The sequence below is a fragment of the Mytilus galloprovincialis genome, chromosome 4 (assembly GCF_965363235.1).
Source record: "Mytilus galloprovincialis chromosome 4, xbMytGall1.hap1.1, whole genome shotgun sequence".
Classification (NCBI taxonomy): domain Eukaryota; kingdom Metazoa; phylum Mollusca; class Bivalvia; order Mytilida; family Mytilidae; genus Mytilus; species Mytilus galloprovincialis.
The window spans coordinates 84,246,232-84,259,951 of NC_134841.1; the positions used below are offsets into that span (position 1 = coordinate 84,246,232).

The 13,720-nt window shown below is 32.2% G+C and overlaps 1 protein-coding gene across 5 annotated transcripts in view; it reads left to right on the plus strand.

Annotated features, from left to right (window-relative positions):
- The first annotated feature begins 11,688 nt into the window (after positions 1–11,688).
- The window catches only part of LOC143073196 (tyrosine-protein phosphatase non-receptor type substrate 1-like), a 28,046-nt gene continuing 26,014 nt past the window's right edge, over positions 11,689–13,720 (plus strand). The window contains exon 1 of one of the 5 annotated variants that reach the window (XR_012977423.1): positions 11,689–12,141. Coding sequence is in view for 1 of the 5 variants with exons in the window: in XM_076248551.1 (XP_076104666.1) it covers positions 12,048–12,141 (94 nt within the window). In the remaining 4 variants the exon portion in view is untranslated. The remainder of the gene's footprint in view (positions 12,142–13,720) is intronic. The other 4 variants (XR_012977421.1, XR_012977422.1, XM_076248551.1 and 1 more) reach the window with 4 other exon arrangements.

A 13,720-nucleotide genomic window follows, 5' to 3' on the forward strand; every position in this document is an offset into this window, starting at 1 on the left:
TGATGAAATGTACCTGAATCAGATTATACCAAATAAGTTCACACTCCTGTACATTTTGTCTCTATTTATTATTTGAAAGTATTCCTCTTATACTATGAGGAGCCAAATCGTGACACGTTCGGGGATCATTTAGCTTTCGTTACTGATCAGTACCGTAAATATGAATGTTATTATATATAGATTAAAGATAAAACTACAACTGTACAAGTTACAAATAAATATTCTTATTTCATTTGCCAATTTTTCAAATGATTCTATCGTCCTTTTTTTTTTATGTCAACTGAAAAAGCAAAGAAGGACTTTTTTATTTACAAAAACATGCCACGTTATGTCGAACAGAAAAGAATTATAAATGGGTCCTTATTTTTTTTTAAATATTCAAGGGAAATAACCTTATCATGAAAACATGTTTGGGACGATTTTTTAAAATCCTACCGAACAGAATACGCATGTTCCGATACTGTTATCATACAAATATTTCTTTTAACCCTTGAACAGCTTAAGCACTTTGTAACGGAAAGAATCATAATTAAACTGTTGGTTTTCTCTTTTGAATTGCCGATATTTATCCGCTAGTTAATGAATGCATGGTACCCTTGGGCACCGTGATAGTCTCCCATCAGCGGCACTGGCCAAGTACAGGTCACAATAGAACTGTAAAGAAAATGTAGTGTTATGTTAATCATTGCAAAATATGATAAATAAATACATTTATAACTATATTCATCAACGTACCAACCTCTTCACCATATCGTTCAAATATATGGGGCGACATTTTGAAATAAATTAAAACATTATTTTTTAAATGTACTGCTTAAAACATAAAACCGAGATTTGGCTTCCGGCAAGGAGAGCGCGGAAACGTATTGGTGCTTTCAGATTTGCAACCTCAAAGATATCAGAGATCGGTGATAATAAAAAAAAAAAATGAACAGCATTATCTTATATCTTTATTTTAATTTTCGCGAAAAAACGGTCGGCGTAAAAAAAATAAATATGTTTATCTTCGGTGACGAAATACATTTGCAGATTACTTAACTTTAACCTGTTTGCACTCGAGTACTTTCATCACTTTAGAAAGATTTCCTCTAATGATAAGAGGAGCCAAATAAATAGTCGAGTATCGTTCAGCGTTTAGTACAGTTAAGTATACCGTCGAAGCAAGCAAAATGAAATGTCATTATATATAGATAAATGTTAAAACTACAAGTTTACAAGTTACAAATTCGTGATTTTTATTTCATTTGCAAATTTTTCAGAGGATTTTAATTTTTCTTTTTTATGCCAACAGAAGAAAAGCAAATAGAGACTTTATTTACAAAAACATGCCACGTTATGCCGAATGAAAAAGAATTTTTAGTGGTTCCTTGGTTTTTTATGAATTATTCAAGGGAAATAACCTTAATATAAAAAACGTATTTGAGACGATTTTTTAACTACCAAACAGTATGCACGTGTTCTGATACTTTTATCATATAAATATTTCTTTTGTACCGTTAAATCAGTGTTTTATAATTCAACTTACTCGCTGTTGCCAACCATATATCTTACACTTGACACTTTTATTAGCAACATAAGAAAGATGTGGTATGATCGCCAATGAGATAACTCTCAACAAGAGACCAAATGACACGGACATTAAAAACTAAAGGTCACGGTACCACTTCAACCATGAGAAAAGCCCATACCGCTTAGATACAATATACACTGTAGCTATAATAGACCCCGAGACGAGCATAGCCTATACTGCATCGATACAATGTATAATGGACCCCGAGATCACAAATGTAAAACAATTCAAACGAGAAAACTAACGGCATTATAATTATACAAAACATTAACAAAAAACAAAAACAACATCAACAAACGGCAAACGACAACCACTGAAGTACACGAGTCGATTTCACAAAAAAAAAAAATAAAAAATAGACAGCGTTAGTCATAAACAAATCATTATATGTACGATCAATCTCAGTCGTAAGTATGTTTGTGAAACCGACGTCAGACTCCTTCCTGCCTTGGGACAGGGCCATACATACATAATATGGCGGGGTTTAACATTTTAGCGAGATCCAAACTTTTTCTCTAACCTTGGACGGGTGTAAAACAGCTCAACATAAGAACGAACTATACAAATCAATTGAAAAAGGCTTAATTCATCAGATGGATACAAAAAGAAACACGTATAACAAAAAGACGTGGAAGATCATCTTAAACTACAACTTGTCCTGTCCTTTTAACTGTTGGTTTTCGCGGTTTTATATCTTTAGACACCAGGGTAGTGGTCTGATATGTAGTTTAACCGATTGTGTCCATTTCCAGATTGGGATGTTTGGACTGAGTGTGAATTAGCATGCGAAAATAGAGGGCTAAAATGTACAAATAAATATTAAAACATTTAAGAAAACATGATCCAAACAGCCTGTCGAAAATGTTTGATTGATATATCTCATAAAGCATTTTTAGTCATAAACACTACCGGTATTAATTTAGTTGTGCTTTACCCACAGTTCATTTGTTTGTAGATAAAGCAGGGCCGTAACTACCTATGAGGCAGGAGAGGCAACTGCCTCCCCTGAAATTTCTACACCATTTTTTCTTTGTAAGTAATAAAATGAAATATGTACAAGAATAACTTGAATTTATATTATAAACAACACAAGTTTAGTTTTAACAGTGTTATCATGATACGTGATATATCTGTCTGAATCATCTTCCGGATTTTTGATCGAAAGTTAACCGTGTCAGCAAGGATTTGTATAATACCAAGGATACAAATCCTTGGTTTCAGTATAGTTTTATTTATTTTTTCGTGTGGCCGTCTGTCTGTTATTCAGTATATATTCGTACGAGAACACATATATATGAAACTTCGCTTTCGACAATTTTGCATAAATTTTTTAACTATTCACATTCATTTAGGGGCTCAATTAAGCAGAGGAAGTTCCCTTCGTATTGTGAATCTTTTATGATATCGGAAATTCGTTATCGGCTGAATCAGCTGTTGGATCGTTTTTTTTAACGTCACCCGATCGTACGAGAACATTATGGTCAATGCCTTAGTAGTTAAACACTCCCATTCTTTGTAGCAGGGACTTTCTATACTAAGTATATACTTAGAATAGAAAGTCCCTGGTTGTAGTTATATACATGTCTGTTCAGCTTACAACGATATTGAAATTCAAGGTCCTCGATAAAAAAAAAAATCTTGCGTTCTATATGATCTTGATTTATATGTTTTTTTTTAAAACTTACCAGTTTGATTTCTAACAAAATTATCTTTAAATACAGATATTAATTGTTTTCATAAAAATTGCTTCCAGGATCCAGCAAAACTGATGTGTTTCTTAAAGTAAGGAAATCGAAGTCATTTCACTGAGAGAGAAAAATCGGCGGTCACAATGTATTTAATGTTAATAATTATAGGTCATCAAGACGAGGCCTTGGTTTACCCCGAACAACAATCTCAGGCTCAGACAGCTTGTTTTTGCATAAAAATTGCTTTCAGGTTCAAGCAATACTGATGTTACTAAAAGTAAGGAAATCGAAGGAATACGGGTTATTTTTAGCCATTTTACCGAGAAGAAATAATCGGCTGGGAGGGGGGGGGGCTGTGCCCCAAACCCTCTTCCTCAATCGGCGGCCCCCAAACCCCTGCCTCCCCTGAATTCGAACCGTAGTTACGGCCCTGTAAAGGAAGATGTTGTATAAGTACCAACGAGACAACTCTCGATCCAAGTTAAAATGTATAAAAGTAAACCGTTACAGGTCATGGTACGGTCTTCAACACGGAGCCTTGGCTCACACCGAACAGCATCACGTTTTCGCATGTTTTGTTTTCGCATAGTACACATAGTATGTTTTCGCAGACGAAATAGAATAACCATAATATTCCTAATTGTTCTATATATACCACAACATAAGCGAACTGTTGTTTGTCCTCCTCCACAAAAAAAAAGAGATGCAAATGATTAAACAACATAACAACTAATAATAAATTATGTCCTTTTATATCAAAGAGTCTTTTATTGAAAATTTAATTTTACCAGAGCATTTTATTTCATTTGATGGACATTATTCAAATATTAAAGTTTACATACAAACGCTATTGGTGCCATGGTTTATATGTTGCTGAAACAAATATCTAATTTTATTCGGCTATTGAATTGTCATGGCAACATTTAATTAAAATTCAATCAAAGTCAATTAAAACTTTCATGACAATTAATCACTGTATCTTGGCTGCTGGCCTACCCAAAAGCGGACATATTGAAGGGCGATCAAGCCTGTAATATTTCACCATCAGCAGCTGGGATATCGAGGGTTATAATTTATTTTCGCTCTGTATTCCAAGATGATATCTTAACGAATGGAGGTATGAAGACTGATAAATCTAATACTTGAATTAAGATCATCAACAAACAAAGTAGAATTCATTAGGGTTGCGGCCATGTTAAACCTTATATCTTTAATGTGCCTGTCTGTCCAAAGTGCAGAGCCTGTAAGTTAGTTGTTGTCGTTGCTTGCTGTCTGTATATTTGTTTTTCGTTGATTAGTTTAACCATAAATCAGGACGTTGGTTTTCTAATTACAATTGAGTTTTTTTTCCATATCGGAGCCATTATAGCTTTATATGTAGTTTGTGTAGTGATCATTGTTGAAGGCCAAACGGTGAACATGATGAGTTACGGTCATACAAATTTTGAGTACAATTATCGTGTTCAATTCAGCCAATCGAAAAACCTGATTTTGGTGTTTCGAGCACAGATTGTGTACCCAGAGTACCGAGTAAAGTTCTAAGGCAGAGAGCCCTATAGTTGGTAACATCCTCATCCTTTGGTCTCGAGTAGATAGTTGTCTCATTGCCAATCATACCACATCTCCTTACTTTTACGCATGTAAATAATGAACAAGCTGCTTTCGACATTCATACATAGAATTAATTGCATAACAGTGTGGTCGACAGTAAAACGTTTGTAGGTTGTAACTTGTTTGTCAACGACTATGATTTTATGCTCACCTAGTCTGTCAGAGGCCTTCCAGTGGGGATTGAAATATTCACTTGTTACACATTCCGCTACATAAAATGAAACTTTCTTTTTACAAAGCTTGAAAGGAATTTGTTTTAAATATTTATTATAATCATCACATACAACCGTGTCATTTATAAGAATAGTAATGTTCAGAGATGATATTATTTAATAATAATAAAAAAAATAGGTTTATCCATTGTAAAAAAAAATATTATGTTGATGGGGTTAATTCACAAAATATTAAGAGCACAACTACTTCTACGGTGTGATCATTTAAGAATGGCCTACTATTTATTCAATGCGTATACATGTGGGTTTTGTTTGTGAAGAGTTCTGGATAATTAAAAAATCATTTGATTTCTTTGTTTAATACCATAAAACGATTCATTCTTTCAGATATTTGTCACTTTGCCTTATCTTCAAGTCCAACACAATTTCTCACGTTTCTTACAAAACTTATATTCTTGTGTTATATTCTTTTGTTGGAAAAAAAATGTATTGATATAGATAGTCTATATTAATACATGCTTATTATTTAATGAATTATGTTCGGACTCTATGAAATTGTGTCATTATATGAAAATATTCCTCTTTTTATGAGAGGAGCCAAATTGTCGCATTCATCGTTCCGTTTATCGTTGCGTCCATTCATTTTTCGTCGAAGAATTTGAATATGCTGTATAAATAGTTTAAAGATAAAACTACAAGTATACAGGTTCCAAAACATTTTTATTTTACTTGGAAATTTTCCTCATGATTTAACCATTAGTTCTTTTTAATGAAAACATGAAAAAACGATAAGGGACTGATTTCCATTTTCAAATCATAATAATGTCGCATTTTAAAGATGAAATATAAGTAGTTCCTCAGTTTTATTAATTATTCAAGGGAAATAACCTATATCACTAATGATAGGAGCGTGTTTGAGTCGATTTTTTTTTATCCTACCAAAAAGTATGAGCATGGACTGCTACTCTTGTCATCATTAAATACCATGTTTTACATCTGTTAAATTCGTGTATCGCAACGTTACATGTATGAAAAACATTTTATTTCACGGATCATATTTTTAGTGTTACCAGGTTCACTGAATACGCATAAATGATTAACAGACATTGCCAAGATATAGGACAACGTAACACACCATGCTCCAACAAGCAACCTATCTGTGAAAAAAAGAGGGCTTAAATTAAAGGTACAAATAAAGACATACATCAATGAACAAAAGTATTTTGCTAGACCTCATACAATAATGTTAGATATAGCAGTATATATAATAATAGTGACAGTATCAGTTATAAGGAGAACTCTATTTGTCAAGACTGCAAGTCATGAATAAACGAATTTGATTTTAATTAATTTTGTCAAATTCTTATAATATATAAGCAAAAGGTTTGGGAGACAAAATACATGTTATCTTTATGAATAATAAATTTATTAAAATCTGTCTTTAATTAGTTAAAATATTTTCTTGTTGCTGACCGGTCAACTGTGGTGTATTATGTCTATCCATAGCATGAATCATAAGTTCTGTGATTGTTTTTGTTATATTCTATTTGTCAGTTTTGCAATAAATTACAATGTTTTCTAGATCTGCATTGTTTATAAACGGTCGTTTGATCTAGACTTTTTGGGGCCTTCGCTTAGTGACATAAGCTCTCCGAGCGACTTCTTCAGCATTGATTAAATTGCATATATTTTGTCTACTCATTTGTCCTCTCACCGTTTTATGTTCATACTATTTAGTAGTAATTATATCCTTCTTCTCTCTTTTTGATATTTGTATAATGAGTTTCTTTCGGTTTCTTTCAAGAGCTGTCATTGGCAACGATAAAATCCTAAAGAGTTTACAAAAGGAATGTAACTCAGTACCGACCATCTTCTGTAAGATGAAAATACAAGGAAACCGGCATTCTGATTACAAAATCGTGCGAGTTGTCCATGGAAGACGTGTGTCGACTGTCGTTTCAAAATAATATTTGAAAAATGGCGAAGTCCATGCTTAAGTAAGGGAATCCCCGAAAATCATTCAGACAGACCACAAATCAAAATAACAGACACACAACAGTTACTTTTTGTCACATAAAAGAATCTTTGCACGTTTTAAATCTCTCCCGCCATTTCAAAGAGTGATCGATTCAACAAAGAGTTACGCAGACGACGACAACTCTAGACCATGTGCTAAAGACTACAGACATGATTCCTATTCTCATCTATTTATTTCATATTGTTTTAGGAAACAGTGTGTCATATATGTGACGTTTTTATTGAAGATGAAGTGATGTTTTATTAAGATGTCCTCTTTATGGCGATTTTAGAAACTATTTATAGCATGTTGCTGATACTTTTAATGAAACTTTGAATACTCATGATAACCAGAAGTTAGTGTTTTTATTTTCAGATATAAATACATGTATGATACGTTAGTGGGCCAAAACCTGTTATTTGATTTTAAAAAGGCGTATAAATTTGATATATTGTAAATCATATTTTAATTCATATTGTTTAGTGTGTTATATCTTAAATCCAATAACAAAAACATAACATGAACCAGGCAGCATGCAACAAAGGTTATTGGTTAAAGATCTCATACAGCAATGTCATAAACAGTGCAGGAATCAGAGCAATTAATTTGATGGACATTACCAAAATATCAAAGTTTACTAACAAGCGCCAATGATGTTTTGATTTGTATATCACTAAAACAAATAACAAAAACTGATTTTGTTTGGCTTTTGCATTGTCATGAGAACATTTGATTTAGATAACAACATGCATTACCAAATATTTGTCCGTCAAGTAAAATCTTGATGACGACTGAACTAATCACTGTATCATTGCTGGGAGATCCAAAGCGAACAAACTGTAGGCGGTCCAGTCAGAAAAGTTTCAAAAGAAGCAGCTGGATTATCCCTAGTATGCATACTATATTCATAGATGATATCATGACGGATAGAGATATGAATGCTAATAAATCTGAAAATTAAATAGGAACAGCAACACACAAAGCACAATTTATAAGAATCGAAATCGTGTGATTGACCTCATATTATTAATGTGCCTGTCCAAAACAAGGCGCCTGCAACGCAGTGGTTGTCGTTGCTTGCTGTCTGTATATTTGTTTTTCGTTGACTTTGTTTTACCATGGTTTTCTATTAAGATCTATAATTGGTCATCGTTTCAGAACCTTTAAAGCTTACTTTACTATATGGATAGTGATCATTGTTGAAGGTTGCACGGTGACCATGACTAACGGTCAAAAACATTTCGAGTATGACAATGGTGCTCATACTCAGAAATCAGTTAATCAAAAACTAGTTTCAGTGTTTTATCAAATTTGTGCTCCGGATAACCGAGTTTTATGTTCGAAATTCCTATATTTGGTAACTATTGTTCTTTGGTCTCGTGTAGGTAGTTGTCTCGATGTAAATCATACCACATTCCCTTACTTTTACATGTACTCATTAATATAATGATCAAACCATTTCAACATTCGTACATGTATATACAACACATTTGATATATAGTCTAAGAGATAAATGGTCATTATTTTCAGTGTGAAAGAATTTGAACTAATAATGTGTGTATACATACCTACCTATTATGGTTATGTGCTAATAATATAATCAAATATGTTCGCACTCAATTACAAAAAGTACATAAATCTAAATATTCCTCTTCTGAAAAGAGGAGCCAAATTACCGTCATGATTGAACCTCACATGTGGCATTTCAATCATTCGTCCATCCGTCTGTTCTGGCTGTGACGAGGAAATAAGGGATATGCGCTCTATATAAGTTAAAGGTAAAACTAAAAGTTAACAAGTGTTATATTAATCATTTTTTGTTTTATTTGGACATCTTTCTTATGATTATACCACTTTATTTTTTATTGTGCAAGCATGAAAAAAAAAAGGGCGTGATTTTTATTTTAAAAAAAATAATATCGCATTTTAAAGATTTATTACAAATGGTTTCTCATTTTTATAAATTATTCAAGAGAAATAACCTATATCATAAGAACGTGTTTCGGCCGAACTTGTTTATCCTACCCAACAGTATGCGCATGGAATGATATACTGTTATCATCTATTATAAGATACTTATATACATCTGTTAAATTCATGTATCACAATTATACATGTGTGGCAAATATATTATTTCACGGATCATACATTCATCGTTAACAGGTTTACTGAATACACACAAAAAGATTAACAGACATTATCAAGATATATATATGGGACAACAGACTGGTCACACCATGCTCCAACAAGCAACCTATCTGCGAAAATAGGCGACTGAATGGTACAAATAAAGACTACAACAATTAACAAACGTATTTTGTTAGAACTCTTACAGTAACGTTACAACAGTATCAGTTATATGTTTGTCAAGTCTGCAAGGCATCAATGAACGAATTTGATTTTAGTTATCTATATCAAATTCTTTTTTGTAAGCCAAAAAAAAAAAAAAAAAATTAAGAAGACAAAACACATGTTATCTTTATAATTTAATATAATATATTAAAATCTGGGTGTGTAATCTGTTTTTAATTAATTAAATGCTTTATTGTTTGCGAGCGGCTTTTTAATAAGTGTTGCTGACCGGTCAACTGCGGTGAAGTACGTCTTTTAATAAGACGAATCATAAGTTCTGTGATTGTTTTTGTTATATTCTATTAAGTTTGTGCTTTCTACACTGTTATTGTTTACAGTTTTGCAATAAGTGACAACGTTTTCTAGATTTGCATTGTTTATATACAGTCGTTTGTTCTAGACTTTTTGTGCCAGTCTTCGGTTAGTGACAGAAGCTCTCCGGGATACTACTCTTGGATTTGAACTTCCATTGATTACATTGAATAACTTTGTATATTTTATCTGCTCATTTGTCTTCTCATCGTTCTATGCTCATACTATTATAAAATCATCCATTGACTGGGACAATTTACGTGAACGTTTGTCTGTAACGACGACTGTTCACGACGTACATACGATAGACATTTAAACTGTGGGGTCACCAAAGGTTTCTTAACGCCTTTAATTATAAAATAATTCGAAAAATTAATCAGGAATAACCTTTGTGTTTTGATTTATATAATTGATATAAATCAAAATATCGTGTTATTTCTGATTAATTTTTCGAATTACTTTATTTAGGTGTCGAGAACCTTTGGTGACCCCATAGTCTAAGTATCTTTAAAAAGTACATAGTGAGCATTGGTCGTTACATACAAACGTTCATCTAAATTGTCCCAGTCAATGGATGATTTTAATGTGTCAATCAATGGCCACAGCTACACAGTTTTGAATTTCATTCTATATCCATCAACTCTCTTCTTGATATTAATCTTCTGATTTTTCTTCGGTTTTTTTTTAAGAACCCTCATTTTAGAAGTTCCAATTGGCAATTATAGTAAACTAGAGAATTTACCATAGGAATGTAACTCAGTACCGACCATCCTCTACCAGATGAAAATATAAGGAAACCATTCTGATTACAAAAACACATGAGCTGTCCAAGGAAGACGTGTGTCGCCTGTCGTCTCAAACTGTAACAATATTGACAAAAATGGCGATGACAGTGCTTTAGTAGGGGAATCCTTGAAAATCATTCAGACTACAAATAAAAATAACACACACACAACAGTTACTCTGTATTCTATGATAGAAGAATCTATGCAAGTATGAAATTTGTCCCTCCATTTTAAAGAGTTGTCGATTCAACAAAGAGTTACTCGGACGACGAGAACTCAAAACTACAGAAATGATCCCTTTGTCATCTCTCTACTGGTTTCCCTGTCAGACGACACCTAAAAATAATATGACAATAAAACTCCACTACCTTCCAATCGTATAAGCTTTTAGATCAGAATCGAAGTTTGAGCGACATCTACATCCCGGGTGGCTTGAGAGCCATGTTTGCAGTTTGGTATGACCTATATTTTTGGGTTTTTTTTGGACATCAATCTTATTGTTGTTATTGCAATTTGCAAAGTATGATAAATTGCGTTCGCTCGATCCTCTCTTTAAAAGTTGTATGTGATTAGCTCTGACATGCACAGTGATAAAAGATCAACACAAAATGATGCCCATGATAATATAAAAAATCCCCATGGTCGTTAAATAGTTGGCTTTAATTCATTTTCTATTACAATAATGTTTTATTAAAGAATAAGTTAAATACATAAAACTCAAAACGCAAATATGTGTTATGTGATGTAAAGTGCATGTTTTTGTTGTTGGAAATTTTCATCCATCTTGGCTATCATTGGCTAGAAAATGTAACTCCAGGGTAAATGAATGTAACTTAAAAAAAAAAAAAAAAAAAAAAACACCAGATGAAATATATTTTGCAAATCATACATTATATCATAATTATACGTCAAATATTCAAACAGGTTGTTCTTTATTTTTAAGCTTTTCATAATTAAACGATGATAATATTCTTTGAAATTACTGATACATTGATGAAATGATTATATCACGACCCAGCAGGTTTTCCACTTCAATAGATACAATGTTGTTAGTGTTTCCTTATCTAAGCTGCTTTTAATTTAGTTACAATTTACACCCACCTATACTAGTAATTGTCTAGAACTGATAGTTTAAAATAGGAGGAAAAAAGCTCGTCAGATAAAAATTTGAATTAATATAAAGCGGTTGTGAAACAAGTAGAAAAAATTATTTCATGTCTCAAGGATAAATGTCTGTCTAAGAAATTATACGGGTCCGCGGAAAGAATAAGATGTTTTCTGTTAATTATCATTAAAATAATTAATATATGTTCGACTTATTATTTATTACAGCACATACGGAAGGCAACCAATTAACTGACGAATAGTATTGTTGGATTAGCATTCGTGACATAAGCATGCGTCCAAGTTAAACATATTATACTGTTCAATACAGAAAGCGGATTAACTAATTCTGTTAACTACATCGGAGGATTGATGGATCGAGGTTTGGTTTAGGGAAATAGTTTTGTGGTAATTAGGAAAAGAGAAATATCACACATGGCGAGAAGGAAACAAATGATTTCTTATGGACTTATTTCTGTTTTTGGATCACTTAAAGATGCCGTTTTAATACAGATAATTTTATTTTCATGTAAGTATCATTAATTATACTTATAAATATTATATATATTTTAGGTCTCGAGTAAGTTTAACAAAAGTACGACTCAGATTGATCGTCAGTATACTGAATTGTTCATGACTTACGATCAACTTTAGTTGTAAGATATTTTTGTGAAACTCACTTATTGAAGAAAAGAAGACCTTAATCTTCAGTAAAAACTAATATTTTGCATAGAAGTCCTATTTGGTGGATGAAATACAGCATTGTACTCGGTATAAGTATTAGGAATGTACTATATACGTGTGATATTAAAATTGTGTATATGGCAACAATAGCTTTAATAAAACGACTGTAGTAAATTTATGAATTGACAAAGATAAAGTTTTGATAAAACATTTGTACCAAACGTATTCATCTTTAAAACATTTTATTTGTATACTTTCGCCCATATACATTTATAACTTAGATCGCCAGGAAAGTTTACAAATTTTTAACTTTCTGTTCTTTTATTTTTTCCACAAGTTACATCATAAATGTTGTAACGACTAATTAAAATATAAAGCGATAGAATTGAGAATTGACACGGTGGATGTGTCCAATGGAAAACAACCCAACAAAAATGGGGAAAAAATGAGGTTCATTTCCAAATGCGTGAACTGATGTTTTTGACTGTGAATAACTATACACATTCTCTCTTCTTTTTGTGTACATTGGTTTGGACATGACACGACAGCGGAATTTATTCATTATTTCTTTTTTTGTATTTTTTTTTAACATATATTTGCTCAGTTTATTAATAAGAGTGTTTTTTTTTATAAACCCCACTGTACTTTTTGTTTGACAAGAAAACAAATTCCTTGAAAAAAAATCAAACTTGCATTTATTTATTAATAACCGCGACTGTTTGCATGAGTGTAGCACCTATGCATTTACTATGAATGAAAAGGAATATATGTATGAAAAGATTAACAAACTAATTTTTAATATAATCTAACAGTGTCATATATAAGTACAAAATTTAGATATGTTCTCACTATCGAAATGCTGACCACCGAGATTCTGACTACTTTGATACCTGAAAATTTTACAATGAAACCGCAGTTATAACTGTACATATACTTGTATACTAGTATACAGTGTATGACCGATTGACCTTAACCAGATTTGGTACAAACTATACGAAAATTTCGGTTTTTACTGCTCTTCAACCTCGCCTAACTTATTGATACAGCCTTTTACAGTGTTCTGATTTGAGCACCTTTTATCAGTAGTGTATCCAAGAGAAAACAACCCAACCAAAAGAGCGGAAAACAGATGTTCATTTTCAGCTTTGTCAAGAGCATGGACTGATACTTTTTCATGTGAATAACGATTCGCAATAAATCCTTTTTTTTTTCGAACATTTGTTGTGACATGACACGAGAGTGATTTTTGTAATTTTTTTATAACATATGTTGACTCAGTTTAAGATGTTTTTTTTATAAACCTTTTCAGTTAAAAGCCAGGTATCTTCGATCACAAATTAATTACATTTTTAATTTACAATTTATCCGAACTTTCAAATTGTTTCAAATTTAAACCAATGTGTATTACCCAGAATCGTTGTCAT